The sequence below is a fragment of the Gorilla gorilla genome, chromosome 2 (genome assembly GCF_029281585.2).
Source record: "Gorilla gorilla gorilla isolate KB3781 chromosome 2, NHGRI_mGorGor1-v2.1_pri, whole genome shotgun sequence".
NCBI classification, from domain to species: domain Eukaryota; kingdom Metazoa; phylum Chordata; class Mammalia; order Primates; family Hominidae; genus Gorilla; species Gorilla gorilla.
In genome coordinates this window covers 28,227,330-28,255,292 of record NC_086017.1, presented here as the reverse complement: position 1 = coordinate 28,255,292, position 27,963 = coordinate 28,227,330, and the positions used below count along the sequence as shown (strand labels likewise).

General features: G+C 37.5%; 1 protein-coding gene across 7 annotated transcripts in view; it reads left to right on the top strand.

Annotated features, from left to right (window-relative positions):
• Positions 1-27,963, top strand: part of SATB1 (SATB homeobox 1) — a 97,014-nt gene that overhangs the window by 19,053 nt on the left and 49,998 nt on the right. For 2 of the 7 annotated variants that reach the window (XM_055381163.2, XM_055381166.1), the window contains exons 1-5: positions 885-2,481; positions 5,115-5,349; positions 9,033-9,209; positions 9,978-10,104; positions 10,866-10,989. In XM_055381163.2, coding sequence (XP_055237138.1) covers positions 5,139-5,349; positions 9,033-9,209; positions 9,978-10,104; positions 10,866-10,989 — 639 coding nt within the window. In that variant the 5' untranslated portion in view covers positions 885-2,481; positions 5,115-5,138. Of the gene's footprint in view, positions 1-884; positions 2,493-5,114; positions 5,350-9,032; positions 9,210-9,977; positions 10,105-10,865; positions 10,990-27,963 lie in introns of those variants that run through there. The other 5 variants (XM_031008979.3, XM_055381167.2, XM_055381165.2 and 2 more) reach the window with 4 other exon arrangements.

Below are 27,963 nucleotides of genomic sequence, written 5' to 3'. Positions count from 1 at the left end.
TCTGCCTTCCGTCTGTACCCCTCCAGCCACTTCCTGATGGCTCCCTACCTCATTCCTCAGCGCCTGTCACCTGCGTACCCGCGCCCTTCTCCCACGGGGCCGGTGCGTCTCCCTGTCCCCCCACCTCGCTTGTCCCCCTGCGACGCTCCAGGCGTACTCCTTTTTGTGGCTTTTGTGGCGTGTGGGTGGTTGGTTAGTTTTCTTCCCTGGCCCTCGCCCCCTCCTCCCCGTCATTTTCCTTCCCCCCGCCCCCCATGCCCGTCCTGCCCGTCCTGCCCCTCCTCCCTCCCACTCACACACCTGCCCCTGCCGCCCGCGCGCCGCGCGCTCCCCTCCCCGCTCCGGCGGACGCTGCCAGGGAAGCCCCCTCTCCTCCTCCCCTCTGCGCCCTCCCTGGCGCGTCTGGCGGCGGCCGGCGCTAGCCCTCGCGCAGCGCCCTGTTATTCTGGGTATTGTGTGTAATAAATGTCGGGCCGCCTCACTCTAATCAAGCTCATTACAAATTCTTGCGCGCCCGGGGCCGGAAATCGTGCGCTACCCCCCTTCCCTCACTCATTCACTAGTTACTTGTCTTTCGGCTTTTTAACTCGCCGCCCCCGCCCCCTCCCCCAATCCCGGCCCTCCAGCCCGGGTTTTAATCCCCATCCTTTTTCCGCCCGCTCCGTGCACCCTGCCCCCCCACGCCGCCTTCCTCCTCGGCTCCGCACCCCCTTCCTCCTCTCCTCCCCCCTCCTCCGCCGCCGCCGCCGCCGCCGCCGCCGCCGCCGCCACTTTCTCGCTCGCTCCCGTTCCCCGGACGCGGCGGATGAGCCGGCCCCGCTGGGGAAGGCTCCGGGCGGCGGCGGGCGGCCGGGAGGAGGCTGCGTGCTCGGGGCTGGGGCTGCGAGCGGGGTGATTTTGTATTAAAATGAGGAGGAGGAAGAAGAGGCACCCACAGCGGCAGCGGCGGCGGCGGCGGCAGCAGCAGCAGGAGCAGCGGCGGAGAGGGCTGCAGCCCGGGCGGACGCGCGGAGCCGAGCGGGGCACGGCGGCGGCAGCGACAGCGGCCGGGATGAGTCAACTAATAATTTAATGGGGGCAGAGACGGCAGCGAGGGGTAGAGCTAGCGAGGGAGAGAGCGAGAGAAGCAGCCCCGTCCGGGGACTCGCGCTCACACTCACGCACACACACACACACACCTCTCCCTGTGCCACCCAGCAACACCCGGCCTCGTCACAACAACAACAGCCGCGGCCGCCCTCTAGCCTGCCCGGGGGCCCAGCCGAAAGCCAGGGCGACTCTAGAGGACGCTGCCCGCCCCCCTCTTTCATTTCGGGAAACTCCTGATCAGTTTTGTCGGGGTTTCTGGGTTTCTTTTCCCCCAAAGTCCTAGTGCCATTGTGGTGCTCGTTGTTTACCTCGGACTCTGGACGAGTGAGAGCTTGGCGACTTTTTGGGGGGAGGGGGCGGGGAGTTTGTCGCTGCCTAGGCGGTGGAGGTGGCTGGGGGTGCCTTCTGATCTTCCTCCTCCTCCCCCTCCCCCCGAACCTCTTCTCTCCTCACTTGCTGGGACCCCAGACGCTCACAGCCCCGCGTCAATGGGCAGGGAGAGGGTCCTTGCGGCTGTTGTCAGCGAGGACAGAATCAAAAGTGGCATTTTAGTGCCTTTCCGGGGCTTTTCTCGCGACCCCCTGCCCCCCACCCTCGCTGTCCCCCGCTAGATGCCCTCGTTGGGGGTGCGAGGCTGTGGGGAAAAGTTTAAGGTTTGTTAATATTAGTCGCGATTGTTGGCGAGGGGGGTGGGGGTGATTGGAAGGGAGGCGAGGTGGCCTTCCCAATGCGCGTTCTTCGGGTTTATTGAAGAATAATATTGCAAGTGACAGCCAGAAGTAGACTTTCTGTCCTCACACCGAAGAACCCGAGTGAGCAGGAGGGAGGGAGAGACGCGAAGAGACCTTTTTTCCTTTTTGGAGACCTTGTCCGCAGTGATTTTTTTTTTTTTTTAAGAGAATCCTCAGTCACCACGTCGTTTCCCCAGCACCATCACAGTGTACAGCTCATAACGGGTTTTGCTTTGTTTTTACGATTTCCCCCCAACGAATCACTTGTCAGATCAATTTTATCTTCTTCCTCCTCCCTGCTTCCCACTCTCCCCTCCTCCCCATCGCAAACCCCGTTCTCTGAGGTTAGACATTTTACAAACCCATATGTGTTGGTTTTCGAATTGTTATTTTTTTTTTTAAACCCCTTTCTCATGGCTACTCTTCTAGACGTTTATTTCTGCCCTTCCCCCGCTTAGGGGGGCGGGGGTAGGGGAAAGGAAAATAATACAATTTCAGGGGAAGTCGCCTTCAGGTCTGCTGCTTTTTTTTTTTTTTTTTTTTTTTAATTAAAAAAAAAAGGACATAGAAAACATCAGTCTTGAACTTCTCTTCAAGAACCCGGGCTGCAAAGGAAATCTCCTTTGTTTTTGTTATTTATGTGCTGTCAAGTTTTGAAGTGGTGAGTTTCAGGTCGGTTTTGCTAATTTCACTCAGTAAAACTGCAGTGTTTCTGTTTCTAGATAGTACTTTGCTTCTTTGTCTCTTTAAAAGGTCACAGTGAAAGCTTGGCCTGGATCGTGCCGGCCATATGGAATGGATAAGGGCACAATCTTAAAATGTGATTATGGGGTTGTGTGGGGGCGAAGGAGGCGATCCAGCTAGAAACTCATTGAAAAGAATCTCGCTTTGCAAAAAATCGGTTCTTAAAAAACTAGAATTTCGAGATTTTCTTTCTTTTTAAAGGAAATAATTGTTGTTACTGAGTTCACTGTTTTATTCAGTAATTATCATATATGGTCTTAGTTTATGGGCAGATAAATGGGATTTTCAGAAAGTAGCTTGCTTTCTGTGTGGCAACCAGACATTGCACTAAAATGGGTTGTAACATGTGTAACTCAAAAGAAACTCTTCAGCCTGGCATCTGTTGAGACCATAGTTAGTTCCTGCTGCTGTCATCCAGGCAGGCCTGTTGGAGGTTGCTCTTTTCAATCCCAAACTGAGGTTTGGTGAACTTTAACCCCGGGCATAGAGTTAAAATGAGTAAATTGGGTGTTTTATGCGCATTTAATTTTGGTTTGTAATGTAAAGCTTTTTACACCACGACTTAGTGTTTAATAGATGCTTATAGGTGGGTATTCAAAGGACAGTTTTTCATGACCTATATGATACTTTAGATTGTCAATACGTTAAATTATAATGTATCACTTTCATTTGCTGTACAGTTTCTAGTGTTGTTAAGCCTCATGATTACTTAATATGTTTTATAGCATTAACTTTGATGCTGTTGTCTACACCCCCTCCCTTTTTTTCCTCTTAAATTGCCCCAAGGGCTAAAGATTTTTATTTTCAAATCATATGTTTTAAAATTCATCTTTTGCTCTAGGATGAGGCAACCAATTTCAGAAAAAGCTCTGTGTTATCCACATGAAACATTATAAAGAGTGTTTTGAATAAGTTAATAATCATCTCTTTCTAATTTTGGCTTTAGACTGCAGTTTAATATAATGGAAAAGAGTAATCTTGCTAAAAAGTGGTTTAAAAAGGCACATTTATTGTTAATGAACCTCATAACCAAAAACAGATGGGACCTCTATCAACGGTAAACCTTTAGTTCTCAGTGTGCCACTCTGGAGTACAAAGATAAATAGCCATTAATTTTTCTCAAACTTTATAGTTCTTCAATTGGCATTCTTAAGGTTGCTTTTAAACTTCCAGATTAACATTGCTGCCCCCCTTTTCTTGATTATATGGTAAGAAGTAGGCTATGGTTAAACAGAAGAAAAAATATTTACAGAAAAGCCATGCTAATACAAACTGGCTTTCAACAAATCCAGATTTAAATAGCTCCAGTGTAAGAATTTACAACAAAAACAAGCTATGTCAAATTACTAGACAGCTAGGAAAAATGGTAATTATTCTCTCTGGTTTTTCTAAATGTGATCCCCTTAGTTTCATAAGCTCGATACTTCAAATACCATCAAAGTTCATGAAATAATTCTACTTACCTGTTCTTATCAATTCTAATTAAAACTATACTTTAAAAATGACTTTGATATTGTCTAATCAGTTCACTATAAATGATGGGAAAATTGATGTCTAATATATAACTGAAAATAATTATCTTAATTTTTTTGAAGTTAATTACAGTGTTAACGCCATTGCATGCTGAGGTTATTTCTGAATACTGGATATTTTGTTTTACCAGTATCATCAAGGTTTTTTGTTTGTGTTTTTTTTTTTTTAATTGAGCTTGGCACTTCAACCTAATGTGCATATCACGAAGTGTATTCAATTTTTTAAAAATATTTATTGTTAACAGCCCTCTATTACTAATGGACACCTAAATATGACTCTAAAACACATGAATTGTAATGCATCAGTACGTTGGATATTTGAAAACCCTTCACTTCTTCCTGTTTCTTTAGGGGTAAACTGATCCAATCACATCTTTGACCCAAAACTTGACTAGGTCTGTCACATAACTCTTGGGAACTTTGATAGTAGAAAACTTTTTCTATGCATTAATTTACAAAAGCCAATGGGGAGTTTAAAAAGCAGTTAGATGTTTGTTACCTTCTTTTGAGGTGGTTTATGTTTTTTTCAAGAATTAATATACATACACATATAAAATGTATACATATAAAACATACACATTAGATTTCTAATATTTTGAACTGTGATCATCTTTCCATCCTTTATTAAAGTGTTTCTGCTGTATTTTGTAATGTGTTCCTAATTGTTAAAAATTGGGACTACGTAAATGCAATTTGCTGTTTTCTTTTTAGCTATACTTGTAATAATTCTTGTTCTAAAAGTAAGCCCATTTTTCCCCACTTAGTTTTTTTATAGGCCAGTTATCTTTTTATTCATGTGTATTGGTATAGTTTCCACAGATCATTTTGTTAATTTGAATAAGAATGTAATGCTATCATCTAGAAATATAGTAACATCTGTATCATATCTAGATAGGCCATTTTACAAATACATTATATTTGTGGAGAGATATCTAGAGCTAAAACATTTACATAGGACACATATATACACGTAGGTCCCCACCCAATTATAACGTGTCTTCTTTTTAAATTCTGGCAGGTGATCTTTAGACAGTGACTGAGTATGGATCATTTGAACGAGGCAACTCAGGGGAAAGAACATTCAGAAATGTCTAACAATGTGAGTGATCCGAAGGGTCCACCAGCCAAGATTGCCCGCCTGGAGCAGAACGGGAGCCCGCTAGGAAGAGGAAGGCTTGGGAGTACAGGTGCAAAAATGCAGGGAGTGCCTTTAAAACACTCGGGCCATCTGATGAAAACCAACCTTAGGAAAGGTAAATACTTTCAAGCCAAATCTTGAAAAGCTGAAAGCCCTGTTGTCTACACAAGGCCACACTGTGTGGGGGTGGAGTGGCAGAACATGTTTTGTATACTCTGCCTTTATTCTCCTTATGATCGTACATTAGTTACATTCTGGGTCCTTAGTATCAATCATGTTGGAAAGTAGAGGCTCCATGCTTGGGTGGAGCGTTCTACTGTAGACTGGAATCATGGAACATTTTGGGTAATAAGGACTGAATTAAATATAATGGTTTTAGTTTTGGCAAGGGTCCATTCAAAAGGTGTTATAGTAGAGGATTGTAGGCAGCTGTTTCTTTAAACTAACCTGATTAAGAATAAAACAGGTGATTTGAGAGTTACCCTAGCTTCTTCCTAAGATTCTTAGTTGTAGGGCAGTTTCAGAGATCTTGGAAATCTTATGTAGAAGTTTGGTAATGTTATTTTTTGTGGCTTATTTTCTTAAGAGCAAATTCATTAGCAGTAAAAAATCTGATGATTCTAGTTTTTTATTTTTGTTTTAATTGGGTATTTTTGATGAAGAAAGAACAGATTTAGGCAGGTTTATAAGGGGAAGATGTGTAACTGTGTGACTTTTTTCTACCAATATGAAACTGATGCAGTTTAACAACTTTGACTGTGTTTAACAGTGTTGTTCCTGTAAAGCAGTGCCTACCCTGGGTGTAATGCATGTGCCTCATAAGGAGCTTCATTTTGTGTCTGAATAACATGTATAGGAATCAGATTTTCCTTACATTTGCTAAGCAATGGATAAAAATGCTATATTTTAGCAACCAAGAATATTAAGTAGATAAAGTTAGAAGGCAGAGGAATTTCATTGTGTTTGATGCATAACATTTATCATACAATCATTTATTTTTTCCTTGGTTTGGCGAAAACAAAGAATATATTGATCCTGAAATGAACAGACACAGCAGTCCGTATTGTTAGATCTTTATCTATTAAAAATGGGAAAACAGCACTTCAGCAAATTCTTTGGCCTCTACTCATGATTACCCTATTTATTGATTGTTTGCCAAGAATGTATGCATCTTAAGAAAGCCAGGGTAAGAGCATTAAAAATATAATTTATTACGGCTTTTCAAACAGAGTGCATTAATATTGTACTGTGAAGCACTGGGGCTGTATAAAAAAGACTTTCTGACGCCTGCAAACATGTAAGTTCCATAAATTCCTAAATAGGAGATTTCAGCTGTCTCTGGTATTATGTGATATTTGCACAGCAAACTTTAATGCCAGGACAGTTTTAGACAAGGATTCTACAGACTTCACTGCTCCTTATGGCAGACGTGCTGTTTACACAGGCTCATAAACCTTCAGCAAAAGCTTCTAAGACTGCCTTCAGGTTTAAATCATGTGGTATTTTTAGCATTCAGCAGTGACCAGTGCTCTCCCCTTTAAATGCTGGAAGTATGAAGTTGCTGTAGTTGGAACTCTCGCCAAACACTAGCACGAATAATCAGACAGTTCAGAAAAGGCTTGTGTTCAGCATTACTCCCAGAAACGGGAGGGTAACCGCAACAGTTTGCTAGAAGGTCTGTAATTAGATAGTACTATTGTCACTTTATAGCCGTCTTTATTATTTTAGGGTACCTCTAAACATGATCAATAAAATCCACAATAAATCCAATATATTTCAATAGTTTGAAAACCCTGCAGTTATTTCATAGATCTAAGGAAAAGCATATTGTAGAATACATCTGATTCATCCTACAAAAGGAAAAATGAATGTGTATGTTTTTGTTGTACTTACCCAACTCTTTGAAGATATCAGGACAGGAGGAGGAAGAACTAAAAGTACAGTAAATTCACTTCCTGCTCAAATGCTTTTTGGTTTTGTTTTGTTTTGTTTTGTTTTGTTTTGGATGTATTCTAAAAATGCAGTTTAATTGTAGGAGGGTCTCAGATACTCCAAATAACAAAATTACTGAAGTCTTTTTGTGGGTTTTTATTAACATTTTCATCTTATTTTTCATGTGCATGGTTTCTGTCTGACAGGTGCTAAATGAAAATTATGGCTGAGATGAGAAAACACTACTAAGAAAAAGGGATTGAATGTTTTTATTTGTTTAGGCGATTTTGCCAGAATACCTTCAAGCCAAGGAAGGAATCACCAGTTTGCATATTGCTATTTTTGCTGTGGTCTCCCCAAGTTGTCTTCTGATCCCCGACGGGTTCTTTCTCTGATATAAAACAGCTGAATGAATGACAAAAATATTGGCAAGCTCTGCGGCTTGTTTTTCATGCCTAGCCTATTGGTACCTCCGAATGAGTTTGTGAGTTTTTCTAAGTAAACCTAAAGGGTTTTGTCAGACCTAGAATCTCTTGTGAACAGTTCACTAAAGCTTTGGTGAAGACTCACATGTAGAAAGATGTAGCTGTTTTATTGCCGGCTTTTATTCAGCAGAAATGAGCAAATAAAGAATCTTTGAAGGGCCTCTCTGGTGTCAGTAGGAAATCCTGATTTTTAGCTACGGTTGGTGTATACTAAGTCCTCTTCAGAAGTTGGTAGGATTCTGTGAGTCCAGAGGACAGAGCTTATAGAGGATTTAGTATTGTAGGACTAATTGTGGATCCTGGGTGCCCTGTTAAAGTAACCCTTGTCATCATTTATGCTAAAGATGATACCCTTCTGGCAGTTTGCCACAGTACAATTCAGATGCATCTGCTTTTAACCCTTTTCCGTTATCATTGGAAGTCTGACAGTGCGCTGCATAAACACCTTGAGTACCACAGCATTCCATAATATCAATTTCTAGAAGAAGCCTCTTTCTAATAGTAGTGTGGCCGGTGCCTATTAATCATCTGGCTACTGAGTTACTATATTGGATTAAAATATATAAAGAGAGAGCACACCAAATCTATGCAGATTCCTTTATCCTACTATGTCAGTTTCCTTTTCTATCTCTCATTTTTACCTTATTTACTGTAACAAACATTGTTGATTTTAAAGACTTATGGGTACCGTGCTCTCTTTTTAGTTAGGTAGGTTAAATGAGTATTCATAAAAGCAAATGTTATTTTTCTACATTATGCAGATATTGAAATTGTGTATTATGAGCACCAGTTTGGCTAAGTACTTTTTGTGGAACCAGTTAGAGCTAATATCTAAAAAAGGAAGAAAATGATTTGTGGAACCAGTTAGAGTTAATATCTAAAAAAGGAAGAAAATGAAAATTTCGTGGTCGAAGATAATTTGTTTGGACACAAACCCAGGAAAAGTTTATTATTAACAAAATCATGTAAGCAGTAGAAAGGTGGGTTCTTCTGAAGATAGTGAGTTATGCTTGCATACTGTATACTACTCATAGCAAATTAGAGAAGATACATTTATTTCTCTTTCGTCACCATTATTATTTGATCAGAAAGGTAATTCTGCATTCATTGCTTTTGGAAAATGCACTGTTAATTTAGAGCACAACTTACCTTAGAACCAAGTTCATATTCTACTTAAATATTTCTGTTACGACTTTAAATAATATGAGAATGTATATATTTGTGTGCATTTGCCTGTAGTTCTGTACCCAGTCTGCCTTGGAAGCACAGTGAATCTCTTGTGATTATTTATTTTCATGGCTAATTTTTCCTCCCCCCACCCCCAAGCTGTATTTCTGAAGATTGTTGGTTTTCCATCTCTTCTTCTTCATCTTTTTGATAGGAACCATGCTGCCAGTTTTCTGTGTGGTGGAACATTATGAAAACGCCATTGAATATGATTGCAAGGAGGAGCATGCAGAATTTGTGCTGGTGAGAAAGGATATGCTTTTCAACCAGCTGATCGAAATGGCATTGCTGTCTCTAGGTTATTCACATAGCTCTGCTGCCCAGGCCAAAGGTAAATAATGTGTACGTGGGGTTGGAAAAATTGCTTAGCATTCTTTGTTTACCTTGCAGAGAAAGCACTGAATATTTTTATTCAAAGAACTGTAGCCTGTGTATTACATTGGTTCCTTATAGGCTGTGGCTTTAAAAAATTGGCTTAATTCAGTTTGGTTTAGTTAACACACATTTTGCTCATGTGGAATGTCGAGGTAGATTTTTTTTTTAAATTACTTCAGCTGAATCATTAGTATGCTTATTGACCTTAATAATCTGCTCCACTGAGGACCCACAAGGAAGTGAGGAGCGTATTTGAGCAGATGGACTGTTGAGAGTCAATTTGCATTTATGACTGAATATCTAGTTCTGTTTCTTTTATTCTGTTTCTGATGGTTTTATGGGCTGCAAAGTATTTTTCAATGCTGATTCCCACTGCAATAGAGAATCTTATCTAAATCGTAAAGCCATTTAGAACTGGTTCGGCTATGTCTTATTAGAACTTCCTGTAAGTTAGGAAAATGTGGCCTTATGCATAGGTTTTATTGATGGGGTTTTATTTCCAAAATAATAAACAACCCTACAGTCATTTACATAATTTTACAATTTGGAAAGCTAAGCTGTGAATATTTTCATTGACCTGCCTTTTAGAGGGAAGGGAATCATTCAAACAGAAATAACGGTATTGCTTGGGGTAGGGGTAGTAGAAAAGAAAAGAACACCCTTCTAGTAGATATATTATCTGAGGGTAAAATATTTAGTGACATATTCTCTTTATCTGAAATAGGGCTAATCCAGGTTGGAAAGTGGAATCCAGTTCCACTGTCTTACGTGACAGATGCCCCTGATGCTACAGTAGCAGATATGCTTCAAGATGTATATCATGTGGTCACATTGAAAATTCAGTTACACAGGTGAGTCAAGACAGCAAATCTAGGGTGAAACATTCTTCTTACCTGGTCTTTTGAAATGAAGCATTTCTCTCTGGTCGACCTTCAATTTTTTTTTAGTCTGTGTTTCAGAAAGGTTAATACAGATCGATTTTGTTACCCTATCCTTCTGCCTTTTTTCCTAACTTCAATGTATAATTTAAAGGCAGTCCCCCCCCACACACACACAAAAATGTGTAGGTTTGTGCAGGTTATCAGAAGACAAGACTTTTTACGTTTAGTTAATTAAATAATGCATCACAAGAAGGCATTTTACATAAAGTTTACTTAAGAAAAAAAATTTTTGCATATCATGAACAGTGCCATCTGTGTACATTTTGTGAAAGACTGTCTTATTCACTATTACCACAGTCTTATTTATTTATTTATGATTTTAATTCGTATGAACAGAGTAATGAAAGGAAATCGGTTAATACATTAAAGCTTTTCACGATGGCTCAGGAGAAAGCAGTACACCTTAAATTGTCTTCCCAAGCGCATCAGAGCAGGAAGGTAGAAGTAACATGAAAAAATAGCCACCACAGGCAGCTGATGTATAATTCATGCATCGATACAGCAGATGTGTTGTATAAAGTAATTAACTAATCGGAACAATCAGGAGACCGAGAGCAATCTCCAGATGCATCTGTTTGATGCGCAAAATGAAATCTGTCTGTCTTAAAGGAATGTTCTGCAGCGGGATGCAATCTTGTAATAATCCCCTTTCTAATCTATGTCTCAAATAGTTGCCCCAAACTAGAAGACTTGCCTCCCGAACAATGGTCGCACACCACAGTGAGGAATGCTCTGAAGGACTTACTGAAAGATATGAATCAGAGTTCATTGGCCAAGGAGTGCCCCCTTTCACAGGTACTTAGCATAGCATGTAATAAATAATAAGACATCATGGGCAACCCTGATTTTAGGTTTGATGGAGCTCCCTGGTTTAAAGCAACTGGTATCTGCAGCAAGAATCTGCCAAAAATGCAAAGTGACTTGACCACTGGTGACCTTTTAAAATATGCTTGATTCCTTGTGAACAGAGCCTATAGGCTTTTTCTCCCTTGGGGAAAAGAGGCAAAGGACTGTTTACAGGAAAAACAGTTCAGTGGAAGACTCCGCTGGCTAATTTTTAGATTTGTCTTCTGAGTGCTATTAGCATGATGGCTAAATTCTCCTGAATGCCCTCATTTAAGAAAGAGTTGAGGTGGTACTACTCCCACAAAGCTTCGGTGAGAGGGAATGGCAGTGTCAGTGTTAATGTGTAAAACTTCACCGTGCTATCTGAGTAAAATAACAGTACAATTCTTGGATACTTTACTCATTACCAAAAAATTAAAAGTATTTTAATACAAATAATTATGAAAATAATTACTCTTAACTAAAGGTTGAATAGTTGTTAATTCATTAGGATTTTGTGACCAGTTTTGTGGCTTTGGTTTACTTCTTTTCTGTTTTTTTAAGTGGAATTTTCTTTTTTCCCTCTGAGATGCCTGTCATACCATCAGGGATTTTTGAAATGAAATAAAGATTTTTTAATGATTTTCCTTGATTTCTTTTTTTAGAATAAATTTGGTGGAGGGCAGCTAAAACTCTAGATAGAGACTGCCTACCTGCTTATAGACAGAAAATCAAACATCATTTTTGATGAAACTCAGCTGATTTCAAATAAAAAATAAAAAGGATGCTGTGAATCTACTCTTAAAGGGCTGCTTTTGTGGTCACCATGTAAATGTGTTATAGTCATCCCCTCAGTACCCAAACCCATTTTAAGGCCATTCCATGATACAGTATAATTAAAATGTTGGTCCAACTAGATTTTTACCAGATTTTTAATGTTTTCTTTTAATTTGAGTTTTAATTCTGAATATTAGTCTTAGCCATTTGAACCTGAACTGTAGGATGCTGCTGTAAACATTTCCGCAGTGGAGAGATCTCAAAGTGTATTTCTGCTATATTCTGAGTAGCAGATATTCTCAAAATGTGTTTCTAATGTGAGGCTTATGAAGATTATTGGGTACCTTTGAAGGGAATCTTGTCAGCTTTGTGCTTCTGTTTCATAGAAACTCCATGCATTTCAGATTTGCTAAGTTACATTCCAACACTTTCACTTTGATATTTGCTAGAAATTTTAGGAATGAAGCAAATGAATTAAGTTTATAATTAATAGCTTTCTATATTCTAAAATAAGCTATAGCCACAGGTTACATATTCTCTGTATTGTTAAGTGTCCATTTCTTGCAATTCAGAGAAAACTCTTATTTGTCATTTCAGTTATACCTACAGCTAATCTCCTGTCTTCCCTCTCTCACCCTTGGAATAGAGAGGATATGAATTTATAACCATCAAATAAAAATAATTTAAATTAATCACAAATGAATAGGATGATAGAATAAAAGGGTGACTCTTACTTCAGGGACTTTGTTTCGCAGACAACTCCAGATAACATGTTACATGGTTGCTAACATTTGAAAATTTGAAATGATCTAGAAATAAACTTTTTAAAAACTCAGTTAAAATATAATGTAAACACCCAGTACTGGAATCGCATGTGTGTTTATGTTACTAAATGTCCCATTGATCTTGGAAGCATATTCAGACAAATACTTAAGGCATTTGCTATGAGCTGAAGAAGAGGCTGTCATTACAAATATTTATTGATACAGTCAATGAGAACTAATTGTTAAATGACATCAACGTTCAGCCAATAAACTCCACCTCACTATAACTTATAAATAGAATTGTGAATTTACTTAATTTTATCGTGGAAAATGAATTGCATACAATTATAACATTAAGTAGAATGACAAAATGTAATTCAGGACTTGGTTTTGGAGTCATACATTGGTGAATTTCTATAGAGAGAGGTTTTCAGATATATGGCTTCCTGTGGCTGGATACCTCACTGTAATCATTAAGTGATGGAACTAGGCTACAATATCAACATCGGTTATAATTGCAGTATTCTTTTCCATAAAAAAACTTCTAAAAATTATGCATAGTTTAGCAGTGAAAGCAAATATTTGAAATTAATTTAATATTTAATAATATGAAAACATGTAAATTGTTCTCTAAATGAGGTACTTATTTTATATTTTGCTGAATCATCTTCTCTTTTTCTATGAATCTGATACTCCAGTCAGAATGTTTTCAACATAAACTGTTTTCTGTTTGCTTCTTTATTATGTTTTTCTGTCTAGAGTTATTAAAATGAGAGATGCAAGTTCCCTAAAGCCTATGTCCAAAATATATGCCAAGTTTGACAAAACTACTCTTTTTCCTATGGTTAAGATTTGCTGATGAAGATGTCATGGTGAAAAAAGCCTAGCAAATAGATATGGCCTCAGTCTTGAGCAAAATGGGACCTAACACCAAGAAATGCCAAGTGTTAAGCCCTTTCTTCCCCTGTGGAGTGTTGATTTCATTCATGGGAGAGAACCTTTAGCATGCAATTCACTATACACATTTTACTGTACAGTAAGGGTTTTATTTTGTTGAATATGATAAAGTACTCCAGTAGCAAGTATGGCCACAGGGGCCCTAAATACTATAGTTAGTAGAAAGTTCACCCTGTGGGCAGGTAAATTCCTTTTATAGAGCAGGGGCCAGGAGGAGTGGAACTGGGGAGCCACCAGGATTTTGCCTGGGGTGTTGAATAAGCCCTGCCTGCAATGCTCTTAGGACGATTGTCTAATACTTGCTAAGCAAATGTCCATTTGGACTTGGATTCTTAGAACCAGAAGGGATTATCCTTCCTAGGCTCCTCCTTTTGATAATTGAAGGAGCCAGTGTCCCTGGAGATTAAAGTCACGGTGCAATGACTAACAAGAAAGTCCTGACTTGCTAAGCCTATGTCCTTGCCTGACAATAAATTTTAAAGTGCTGATTTAGCTACTTGGGAGGCTGAGGCAGGAGAATTGCTTGAACCCAGGAGGTGGAGGTTGCAGTGAGCCGAGATAGCACCACTGCACTCTAGTTTGGTGACAGAGCGAGACTCCGTTTCAAAAAAAAAAAAAGGAATACTTACATTTGGGTACAATAATGTTTTCTTTGATAATATTCATAAGGTTTTCTTCAGCTGCAGAAATTCCATAAGTGGGCTTAGTTTGATTTACAACTCATACCTTTATTTCTGTTATCACCTTCCTATCATAAATCTGCCCAAATAGATTGACACTAATTTATTAAATTCTTTGTACCGTGTGTTTTTTTATTTTTGTAAAATGTTCTAAGACATAAGAAACGCTTAGCTCATTATAGGTCTGAGGTTAGATGTTTTGTTGTTACTTTTGTTTTTTTTCGGTGGATGTGGTTAGATAAGTTGGATGGTGCATTCTGAACTGCAGCTAAGGAGAGAATAAACACTGATTTGGGGACAAGAGAGCCTGTAGTCATAAAACTTTTGAGGATATGGATTTGGGAGGAAAATTGGGAATTTAAAAAGTAAACATTTTTATTTATAATAAAACATTAACATTTTGATGCTTATTTTCCCTGGAGTTTTAGAAATTGCATTTAAAAACTAGATAAATATATATACGTTCTGACACAGGGTAGATTCATTTTGTTAAGTAAAGGTCAGCTATTATTTCTACCAGCGTAATGTCTTCCTTCTAAAAATGTTTAGGTCAAATATTTCATGGAGGTTTTAATCTGATTTGCGCATTTTTACCTTCCCTCTTTCACCACACATGTGGGCATACATACTCGCGCGTGCACACGCGCACACACACACACATCACAACTTTCACATTTTTAAGGCATTGGATTATTTTCTATCTTATTTCTCACCTGGAAAAGATATCTTTAAGCCAAGTCATATAAAGTGGGTGAGAAGTGTTATTTTTATTTTCAAGTAGCAAAATATATATAAAATAAATTTAAATTTGAACATTCCATTTAGAAATAATATTGAGAAAGATGATTTTCCAACTTTCCTTTTATTCACAGCATCCTGGGATCTCAAATATGTTGGACAATTTATTTATTAATGGAAAAATAAATTTGAAAAAGAAACTACCTCGTGCTCCTGAAGCTTAGCTTCAGTACTGCTCTCCTGAAACATGACAGTCATTTCCGTAGGAATTAAATACACTTAGGTGTTTAGTTGATTTTCAGTCTGTATTATAAATGATACTGGAGCAACAATTACAAATCTATCATGTTATACAAATGTGTTTTTAATAAACTGTACTTTATTTCACAGTTTTTGGACTGAAATGACATGTTTCTTAAAATTTTAAATCAGTTTTAGTAATCACATTCTTAAGAGAATAGCCAGCATCAGTGTTCATATACTGCATTTCACATGAGAGTCTAATCTATGAAATTTGTTCACATTCATAGATTCAAAAGTATGTATTGACAGTCTGCCGTATGCCAGGCATTCCATTTCCTATGTAGTGTTAAGGATATAACGTCTTATTGGTTGAAATAATAGTATTACACTTTGATTTAGTGCTTTTGATGTATCGAGAGCGCCTTTGGTCCCCCTAAGTAGGATATAGTCTTATATCCCCATTTTTAAATGAGGAACCTGAGGCACAGAATGTTGACATGAGTGAGCGTCCATGGCTACATCACTGGTGAAGCAGAAGGGTGAGACTTCATACCCAGAGCCCGTGAGCTTCACCAAGTAGCCTTTTCATCACATACCACAGATAAAGGAAGTTTAAAAAAGACAAAATGAAAGCCTCTCAGATGAATTGGATAGGTTTTATAATATGCTTTGATTTCTCTAAAGTAGTGATAACTACTTGTAGTTTTCCAAGTGTATTTATTCTCATTGCTGAAAATTTTCTTTACCGTGTTTTGGTTTTGTGTCTTTGATTTTTTGTTTGTATGTTGTCTTGTTTTAAAAGTACATTGCTGTCATATCAAGCCCCTAATCATGGGTGATCTAGACAGGAACTGACTTTTGGGATAACTTGGTATTTGGGACGTTCCAGAAGATTTGCCGGTATAGTTCTGTGCAGTTACTTCTCTTTCCTATTCTTTCATATCCTCAAGACCAGTAGGCATAATTATGCTAATAGCCCTTTGTTTTGAACCCCAAGGTAACATTAGTCATTTTCATTAGAAATAGTGGGCAGATGAATTTCTTGGGTCTGTTTGAAAATACAGACTCCAGTCATCAGACTGGTCTTTTACGAGCAGCTCCATTTTAAAATAAAAGGATTCCTGTTTGAGATGAGCTGGAATGATTTTGTACTTGCCCCTTCCCAGTATAAAATTATCTTATGTTTAAACATCATATATTTTGAAGAAAAGCTCTACAGAGAATCTTCTTTCCTTTTTAAAATTACAAAACTTTCCCTAGTTTTTACCCTACTGACCGTGGGAATCTTAGATTATAAATATCTGCTTTGCCAGGCACTGAAGTACTTGATACTAATTGGATATTATGACCACTTTTCAGCAATTGTATTACTGTAATGGTGGGATCCATAAAGGAAATGGTAAACCTGTCTTATATGGGTAGTTGTGTGAATTGCAAAACTTATATCAAATAATTTTTTTGCCTCGTCTTTTGAACAAGTCATGACATCATTCTAGTTCCTTTTTCAACTTAGTGAGATGTCTGCTCTGTGTTAATATTATAATGTGTATAATCTACAACAGAATTGTCCTCCAAATTGCAAGTTTTCCTTTTTGAATCTAATATATCAGGCTCATTTTTAGATGACTTAGATGCATAAGGATTTTATCGTAGCTTGATGTTAGCTCTTTGTAACCTTTCAGATATATTAATCAAAAAAGCTAAACTTAATAAAGCATCTAACTTAAAATGGATTGATCTCAAATATTTTATAGCCACTATCTTTTCACAATAGTAAAACATAAGAGTTTAAGCTATGCCAATTTAGAGAGTGCTTAACAATGTGTAATTACTTTATTTTCACTTAATAGATTTTTACCTGTGCCTTGTTTCAGATCTGAATAGGTTTCCTTTGACCTCAAAATCACTAATGCAGGGAAAATTACCATATCATGAGAGTATTTTTCCTCTTTCTTTTTTTTGCCTGATGCTTAGAATCATAAATACTCCCAAGGCTTAGGAGTAGACATGGCCTGAGAGAAAGCCTATTAAATGCTATTTTGTAATGGTTTTAAAAAACAACTTAAACAAATCATGCTACTCAAACTGATTTTCTTGCTAAAACAGAACTAGTTTTAGAGTATATTTTAGACATCTTTTTTTCTCAATTACTAGTTAAACTTGAAGTTGGGCTCTATCTGGATTTGCTTTATAGATCTGCTTCATATCATGCCAGATTTGGGCAAACCATGAACAACCCCCAACTCCAGAAAAAAAAAAAAAAACCTGATAATCAAAACAAACAGATACACGAACTCAATTTCCCCCTCTTTCATTGGAAACTGCTTGATTATAACGTGCTCTGAGTATAAAAAACATAAGAGAGCCTTTAACATAACAGAGGAGAGCCTCAGCCCTGGTTCTGCAGCTCATTGCCAATTGAAGTAAGGAACGCTCTGGCTGTTGGGACTTTTAAATCTAGACTTAAAAGTTATTTGTTCTGTTTAGCATTTTTAAAATGATTCTATTAGGAATTGTATGTGCTTCAGTTTTAATTTTAACTCATAATGATTGTAAAGCACCCTGGGATGCTTGCATGAAGGGCGCTACAGAAATATAAGATTGTATTGTGTTCTAATATGCAGTCTTACGGGGTGCTGGAGTTTCATCATGGACAATTCATAAGATTGCAGAATTCCTCATGGCAGAGAAGGTGGCTGACTTCTTTAGCAGTCTTTTTCTCTCATTCTTACTCTGAAACTTTGTTCTCTTTAGCCATCATCTTTCTCTCTTAAAAAAATTGATTATTTTCTATTGTAATATTTTCCCATAGAAATGCTAATCTAATTTAGTTTACTCAGGTTGAAGATGCAAACCAGTTGATAGGTTGGAAGTTAAGAAAAGATTAAAGCTTTAATTGCTAGCACTATTTGAGATCACATTCTTATCTGAATAACAAGACATGGTACTTCATTACTGGATACCACCAACTCTCTCAGGCTTGTCCCATTTTACTGTCCACCTAGTATTTGTTCCAAGGCAGTTCAGAAATGTAACAAGTATTAACTTTGTGAAATGTCACAATGAGACTGTTCTCTGTATTGAAACTCCTGTGTTATGATAACATATGACACAGCTTGATCTAGTTTTCTTTTTACTTTTTAATGGGACTGTTTATTTAGAGTAATGGCATTTCTTCAGCAACTTCATTGTGTTACTTTTTGTGTGTTTTTGTTTGTCATTGCTCTCTAGCATCACTTTAATTAGCTCCTAGCGTCGTAGGAATCAGGAATGTGAGTTATGTTGTGGCCAGCTATATGAGCTTGGGCAGCTGACTCCATGACTCAATTTTCTCATCTGTAAAGTAGGAAGATAATAGTACCAATGTCTCGCATTGTTTAGAGAATTAAATGAGCTAGTACTTAGAAAACATTTAGAACAGTTTTCAGTCCTAAAGTGTGCCATAACTAGTTGTTTTTCTAAAATGTGGGCATTGAGAGTTTGAAATCACACTTGTGCATGCCACATGGTCTATGTAACTCTCTGGCTACATGGAAGATTTTGGTGCAATCTTCATTTTTAGTGAAAACAACCAAATACTTTTCATTTGTGAAAAAATTAAAAGACTATGTTATAACTCAATCTCAACATTAAGGAACACTTACAGTCATTATAAAGTTATGATGTATTTTAAATTGGAAGTGGAAGACTGAAGCTTATACTTTAAATAAATCCATTTGGAAGTTTAGCATATATGATACCCTAGGCTAGATAATGTCAAGTAGAATAAAGATACCTGATGGGACTGTTACCAAGAGGTGAGCTTTTCCCAGTGTCTTTTCTGTTAACTAACTTCGCCTGTACTCCTAGCACCCAAGGTTCTGTCCTCTCCTTATGTGCCCATCGTAGCATTTGCCACATTGTTCTGAAATAGTCTGGACTAACTAGGCTGTGTACACTGTAATTGTCCCAAAGGAACTAAGTTGTATTCATCACTGTCATAGATCCTGACACACAGTAGGAACTTGGGAATATTCGTCAGACTTAAACAATCTTGTAGGATTTGCACATGTTTATTTCATAAACCAGTATACCATGTCAGTAGTTGTATTAGTAGTACTTTATACTTTTATCTACAGTATCCTATCTTATGATATATTGTCCTATTATACTCAATTCTGTATTTTTACCTAACAAAGAACAAATCACTTCTGAATTTTTCTCTAAGAAAACCTACTGACATTCCAAGCTGTCTCATGCTTTTGTATATTTGATAATGTTCATGAATATGTGTACTAAACGTTTGTAAGCACAACAGTAGCCTTGGAGTTACAGGGAACTCAGAGGTCTGAATGCTTAAAAAGACCTGATTATACATCACAGTTAAGGGCAAGGTTTAAAAACATATGCAGCATTTCTAAATTTTAAAATTTTTCTTCCACAATTGTACATGTATTTCAGCCTGGCTAATAATTTTCATTTTGTCTCAGTTACATTATATTTGAGACCCACACTTCTTCACTATTATTTTCATTTGTTTATTTTCTTCTCATATTCAAGAGTGAAATAGGAAATTTTCAATAACAGATAATTTATAGACAAAGATACTGATGTTGCCAATACGGAAATGTTAACAGTATCACCCCATGTTCGCTTCCAGCATCCGTTCCTCAGTTGTGTTCTAAAGTCTACATTTGGCATAAGAGACTCCATTTAAGGCTATAAACATGCAGTGTTTTAAAGTCAGCTGTATACAGGTCTAGAGTCACCTGAATTTAGAGAGAGCTGCAAGGGTAGATAACTGTTCAGCCATTCCATAATGGGCCTTAGGGACTTGGTTTGTCCACTTTCTGCATGATCACCAACTCAGCCTGGAAAACACACGTTTAGTGATGGATGGAGCTCTTTATTATATGATTTACAACCCATTCCAACACATTTTTATCATTTCGCCATAACTTCTAATGAGATGATTACCAGAGGATGGCATTTTCCTACACTGTGAAGGATTTTCATAGTATTGATTGAGATGAAGCCAGATTAATTTGATTTTTCTTTATGATCTAATCCAGAGGTGACATTGGTTTATGTTTATCTGGTAGACATGGGAAGTCTTATCTAAAAGCTAACAATGATGAATAAAACACAGAAATGAAAGCTGTGGTTTAGCCCTCAGTCTTCTGTGAAGTCTTGGATCAGATCTGAGTGGGGTCCATGGACCCCACAATCTGCTCCAAGGTTTTGTGCAGACCCTGAAATTATAAGCCAATTTTGGGAATGCATGGAGGACAGCTTTCATAGGTTTTATGTAATTTCCAGAGTTAGTTCTGTGGCCCTGTAAAGAGCTAAAAGCCAGGAGGTATTTTACCCCCAATTTTTAGGCAGTATGGCTTAAAAATCTAATATGCTCCTGTACTGAAGGAATGCAAAGAGGTAATATAAAGTCTTCCTGTGAAGAGTTACAGAACCTAATTCTAATATTTACTTTTGGAAAATGAATTGCTCAAAGTACTTTAGTTCTTGTTTTCGCTCTGTGGTTTAAGGGTTTTTTGGTTTTGTTTTGTTTTCTTAAAAGGCTCTATTTAGGACCTCTGGAACTTAACACGAATTTGGTATCTTTCCAGATACTAGAAATTGTAATCTCTAGAGAGGATGAGCGATTTAACCACACAAGGGCATCAGAGAAAGAGATTTCTCAAATGGGTACATTGGTATAGAGTGCCTAAGATTCAGAATCAGGAAACAATTTTGGCAATAAAATCAAATAAAATTCCTTGGATTCATATTTATCTAATGAAAAACTTGTGAAAATTCTATTTGGATATAACATAATATATGTTAATAATGAGTGTATTTTAAATAATCATAAGCAGGATGCCAATGGGGTCGTAACCTTCCTAAAAATAAGACTCTAGTTGGAGACATTTGCACAGTGAGTACCTGAGAATGAATAATGTGCGTTACAATTGAATCTTTTTTAGTCACTCTGTTTGAGAAGACATACAGATTTCATAGACTTTTAAATCTGTTAGAGGAGACGTTGGAGATTATCTAGTTCAGTTCCCTTCATGTTACAGCTTCTGTGTGCAGTTAATTTGGAATATCACATGCTCTTAATATACCTTTTAAAAATATTTTATAGTTTAAGCTCTTTACCAGTATATTCATTTGGTTTGAGTAAGGTTTCAGTGTGATAAGAAAGGTCTGGCTAGGTACTTATACCAAAGGGCAGAATAGAGAATCTGGTCAGAACATACTGTCTGGGCATTATGTAAGTTATTTTAACTATATGGAAGAGCCATATAAACTGTGAACCAACATTTTCTTTTAAAAGTTATGAATTGAGTATTTAAATAAATAAAATTTCTGTGCTTTGATATGATCACATTTTCATCTCTAGGAAATATAGTAGGAAAATTAAAATAGAATTGGATGTGTTCTCTTTGTGCTTCCTTTTGTATTCCTTTGGAGCTTTGTACTGAGTTTCCAATTTTAGCAATGTGCCAGGGTTACTTTGTATGAAAATGCCATTTTCAGGCACTAGGATTGATCAAGATGGCAAGAGCCATAACTATGACAACTGGAGTTTAAGTAAAATTTAGAAGTGATTAGTCTCTTCTCAACAAATTGAGATTCCAAATATGCCCCAGTTGTATCTCCCAAGAGAATAGCTTAGAAAGCAATAGAGGATCCAGAGGGAAAGATTTGGGAAACAGAAGCTGACAAGCACAAACAGAATATTGCACTTAGAAATCCTGCCATTCTCTGTCATAAATTGAAGCCCATTTCCTGTCCTTCCCACCCCAAAATACCAGATGGGAACTACCTGTTAATTTTCAACAAATTCATTTCTTGTCAATATATCATATCTCATACGATGCCTCTTAGAGCTTGTTTGTAGTATTTGGTGTCCTTTGAGATTAAAAGAAAACCTCATTTACGAGGAATCCCTGTGAAAATTGTATTTGAATGTGTAGTTGATGTGAAGTTAAAGTTTGACCTTTGAATTTTCCATGGACAGCTAAAAAGCTGCTGTAAAAAATCAGGCCATAGGTAGTCAGGACATGCACAAAGGGGTGGGAGATTAGAATGTATGAAGTTGAACTTCTCAAAAAATAAAAATATAATAAAAGCCAGTAGTTTGACAGATTGTTCAGTAAATGCTCATTTTATTGAAAACTACAAAAAGGTGCTTAATGCCTTTGCGCCATTAATACACTACATAAAATGGTTACTGTCAAGATTAGTGTTCCATCCCTGAAAATTAACTGTAGGGCTTTATACATCGCCATGCATAGACTGAGAAGTTAAAGGTTTTTTTAAAATACACATTTTGCATTGTGCAGGCATTTATTTCAGAAAACAATTATTTTAGACTTTGTGCCAAAGACATTAGGAGTGATGTGCTTTCATTTAAAGCACAGACATAACAGATATGTATTATAAACAGGTAGAACCATGAAATTTTCCTTATAGAATAAAACCTGTGCAAGATTATTTCCCTTGCTGTCTCTCTAGAGTATTCCAATTCAAAACATACATTCCTTCCTACAGAAAAAAGATATTCAGATTCCTTAGTTGAAATTAATTAGCATTCAGAAACCAGATAGCATGTTTTTGGGTATTCATGAGATCTCTGTTTGAAAAAAAATGTTTTTAACTTGTAGAAATGTGTTGCAACACACAGATGGGAAGAAAAAGAAAAAAAAATCTCTTTAGCAAGCACTGTGTGTAAAAGGAATATTACATTTTGCACGCTCCTGATTGCTCTGTGTAAACAGTTTTTGACATCTGTCTTTATAGTTTTCGAGGAGAGGAAGACTTTGTTAAAAGAATCATTTTTATACAGCAGTCACCATTTCAGTCTTGCTTTACCTGTATTATGAAAGCAGATGGTCTGCATGTCTTTTGAATATTTATAACTATCAAAAACAATCTCTTGCTATTCACCCTTAGGCTTATGAGATGTCAGGACTGTTCTGGTTGAAAAAAATCATCTTGGGTGTTTACAGAAAGAGGATTACATTAAGCTGAAATGACTATACATTTTCCAGTTTAATATTTGTCCATCAGCTGTTTAATCGTATTTAGATAATTGTGTAAATAAGATGTTGTAGCCCTTGCCCTCTCTGCTGATGGAGCCTGAAAGCTTTAAACATGGGTGAACCACCATTTTGTAGATGCTCTTGCTACCTCCTCCCCACCTCAGCTAAACCATCAGCAAGTCCTTGATAAGTTTTGATCATGATATCACAGTCCTGTTTTTTTTTGTTTTGTTTTGTTTTTAAAGTAGTGCACAAAAAGCAAGTATGTAGATCATATGAAATACTAGGAAGCTGCTGGCTTCCGGTACAGGCTGTTTAGTTTATTAGGGTATATTGTAATATGCAAATATGGTACAGCACTCCAATTACCCTTTAAAGCTGACATGGTTTTCTCTTTATTTTCTATGAGCATGCAGAGCTCTGAGGGTATTTGGAAAACTTTTGGTATAGTGGGGGTTAACTGTTTTTTGACTGGAAGCTGAGCAATCAGAGATAACAGATTTTGCTGTGGTTGGTTGATTTGGCAGAAAAGCATGAACAGTTTTGGTTTAAATGATTGAATAACCTGATTAGCATTGTTTTGGGGTGGTTTTTTTTGGTTGTTGTTAAAGACACAACAAAGCAATTTTAAGGGTAATCAGATCACTGCCTTTCCCCATCTGATGAATCTTTTTTTGAGAAGGCCTCACCTCTCTCAAAACCCCTTCACTGGCTACTGAGATGAACAAGTAAAAAAATAAAACCATCTTCCTTCATTTTTTAAACGTATTATAGATATATACCTACAGTACATATGATATTGTAGCAGGGGTTTAAAAGAATAAAATTTTTTGAAAAATTATGTAACCTTAACCGATTCCTTGTGGTTTTTGTTTTTCAAATTTAAAAGAGCCAGAGTATTTTAGAGCAAAGGTTCAGAATGTTCTATCTATCTTTAAGTTAGGCTTTAGAAAAATTCCACCCTTACCTTTTCACAATTAGAAAGGTTATAAATAATGTATTTGGCTGAAAAGGAAGCTCAGCCTGTGGCAGATGGTATCATTCTAGAGTACTGGGGTTTCTGTGAAGATGGCATTCTTTCAGATCGGAACTTCAGCAGACTCTCAGAAAGAACCGAAGCTCCTCATAGGGAGTAGACATGTGCTTTATGGATCTTAGAAAAGCTTACAACTTGGCTCCTAGGATGAGAATATTGTGTCACACTGGGGTTATGAGACCCACAGCCAATTTCTGCCAACTTTGAAATTGTATTTCCCAACACTGGAAGCTGTGGCCTATTTATTGATTGGTGTACCGTGTAGCATTTGAACTTGGTATTTCAACCGACTGAGTTTTGTCGGTTGGTTTATTTTATTCTGTGAACATTGATGTTTTATACAGACCAGCCACTGAATAGGAAACTTGCCATACAAGTTGTGTCTTTTTCAAAGTGCTTTGGATAGCTTATATAAATAGACACTGAGAGAGAACTGGAATAACATAACCACCGAGCACTGCAACTTCCGAGACATCTGTGTGGATGTATTTTGAAAAACCTGGGAAGGGATCTCTTGCAAATTAATGAACAAAGGTTCTTGAAACTATGATTTCTATCACGACAGCCAAAGCGATGGGTTTGAAAGATTCGTGTCATAGTTAAGCTGCTATTATGTTTGACCTTTAAGGGGAAAAAAGGGGAAGAGGATTTCTGGTGGCTTGTTTCAGTGACCCTTTTTATTGATCACCTAGTCTGTGTCCAGCCCTCTGATGAGTCCAGGATATATTCAGATGAGACCTAAGGCCCACAGTCCAGTGCAAAATAAACAGCAGGATGAGTGCTCTGGTGCAGGAGGTTTGGGAAGTTAGGAAAGGCCTCATGGAAGCAAGGATGCCCAGGCTGTATCCTGAAGGATGAGCAGCTGTTAGCTAGAGATGGGAGAGGGCATGGGCCGTGCATCCAAGCCAGAGGAGTGGTGTGCCTTCTTGATGCTTTCTACCAGATATAGGCCAGCTTCAGAAAACACCACCAAATTGGAGTATGAGAAGGAAAGAAATATTTCCCCATGGTGTTTTCCTTTACTATTCCTTGTACCAACTTGTAACTTAATAATTTAATCAGTATACTTCATTCTACATTAAAAAAACTCAAAATACTGTATATCATTTGAAAATTTTATCTGATACTCAAAACATAGTCACCTGATATGAAATGTGATCATATAATGAAAGCCCAGTGATGAGGAGGAGGCAAAGGATTGTCATAGTAATTAATATCTCTTCAGTCTATATGTAATATGTTACAGGCTCTGTGCTAATTGTATCACAACTATTATTTTCTGTCCAAGGGCAGATAATATGTCTCTTCAAGTCATTATTTTCCTAGTGACTTGCCCAGTGCTTGGCACATAGTAGAATTTAAGTATATGCTAAATGAATTTTAAAAATGCCTGAATTGATGGATTCTCAGAACAACTCCATGAGGTGTATGCTATTATCATTCCCATTTAGCATAGGAAATTGTGATGGAATGGTCAACTATTTGACCCAAGGTCATACTACCAGTGTGTGACACATCCTCACTTGAATATGTTTATTTCTATTCTGTTTTGTCAGATGAACATTTAGTGTTTATATTAATGCATGCCAGGCATTGAGCTAGAAAATAATATGGTGCCCCAGACCTACGTGAACTCACAGCTTAGTGCAGTCTTTTTAAACCAGTACCTCCTTTTAAGTGACACAAGAATCCCGAGCCTTTCTAACATGGAACTTGGCCTACTATCTGTACATCCCACCACCTAGGAAAATTTTACCAATCATGACTTCTTTATTTGTGTTATCAAAACAGTACGTGTTTTTTTCCTGATATTCTAAATTTAAGTTTACACTACTGAATATGATTTTTCAAATGCCATGTGCACCACAAAATTCTGCAGTCTCTTTCCTGCCATTGAAACCGGCTGGCTGGTCTACTCCAATGCTATGCCTAAGCCTTTAGTAGGAATTTTACCACCTGAAACACACACACACGCCCACGCCCACACACATACACCTCATGAAGTGGCTATATGAGCAATCTAATTGGACAGATTATTGCATATTGTCCAATAAAAATAGACATGACTCCAAGTTACCTGAATTAGGAAATATTTCCCAGTCACCCAAAAGCACAGAAAGATAGGGAATCCAAAAAGTTGCTTTGTCATGCATTATAAGTTACGGATTAGCCTTTTGATTTAAGTCTTGCTTAGGCTATTATTTACATTAATCAGAGTTTCCTAAGCATACACCATGTGACAGAAAAGCACTTAAGCCCAGAACCTACCAATTTAGGGTTAAGTAGGGTAGGGGGAAGCTTTGACAATGATGCACATATGGATATTATTTTCCATGTACGGATAATAATAAACTGTATAGCACTATTACATATAGGGTCTAGTTTTATAAAACTATTTCAGACATTTTTTCCCACACACCATGGATGATTCTTCCTTCCGTCGTCCCCTATACATTTTCCACTGTTGATATACCAAATCATATTAAATTGAGATGATCTATTTACATATCTGTGTTCTTAATAGATAGTAAACTTCTTGTAGGCAGAGGCTGTCCACCATCTTTGGATGACAGGTGCCTCATCTTTGTAGGCAGAGGCTGTCTGCCATCTTTGCATCCTTACTACCAGCCAGGCATATAGTAGGTGTGCAGCAAAGAGCAAATTTCATATATAGAACTGTTGGCAAACTGGAGTAGACTGGATGTTTGTCAAAAACCTCGGCAAAATTTGGATATTCCGTACACTTATAAAAAGTAAGACATAAACCACATCTAAAACTTATGTGTATTATTAACATTTAAGGAACTGCCAGAATGTCTAGATAAAGAGTAATAGTTTTTTAAAAAATTGGACCAGAGTGGAAGAACATCAACTGTCATCCATTTGCAGAAGAATCACCATTATCCATCAGCGATCTCAATAGTTTTTATTAGTGTCTGACTTTATTGATCCCTTATTACAAGAGAGTAAGTGAGATTGAAGCTGACAGATCAGGTAATCTTCTGGCTCTGGTTTTGGCAACTTTGCTAAGTGTCTTTTTTCACTGTGGACTGTGGGAGGCTCTTAGTGAAATTGCAAGCTATTGGATTAATGGCAGAGCATCATGAACACATTAAGAATGTCTTTTTAGAGATATAAAATGTGAAAATGACTATAGAGAGTGTCAAAAAAAAGATATCACAGTGCCTCTTAGGAAAGATAGCTGTGTTTTACATAAATAATGCGACTCCAGCTTATCCTTCACTGGAAGTTCTTTAGAGATCCCCCAAATTTACATATTCCAGAAATGTGTGCATGCTACAGAATTAACACTGATAGTGGATGTCAGAAGAATGAATAATAACTGAAAGAGCTTTACATTAGAGGTAACTTAAAGAAGATAATTATATAAAAATACTTTTGTCCCCAAACTGGCTTTTCTGGTTGTTCACTGCCTCCTGAACAATGCTGCCTTCTATAAATTATTTCACTGTAGACCAGCTGATGTCTGAAATGTGAGTTCTCCTGTTTCTGCACATAGGGGTGAGGGATAGATTGGTGCTACAAAATCTTACTCCTAAGACTCGGTAGGAAATTAAGTTAGCTGTTACTAGAGAATATGGGTAACAGGTTAAAATGGACCATGAATTTAGTCATTGAAATTACCATAACCAAAATTTGCTGGGAAGATTGAAAATGATTTTTAAAAAAAAACCCTCCTAGTGATACATTAAAATCATGTTTTT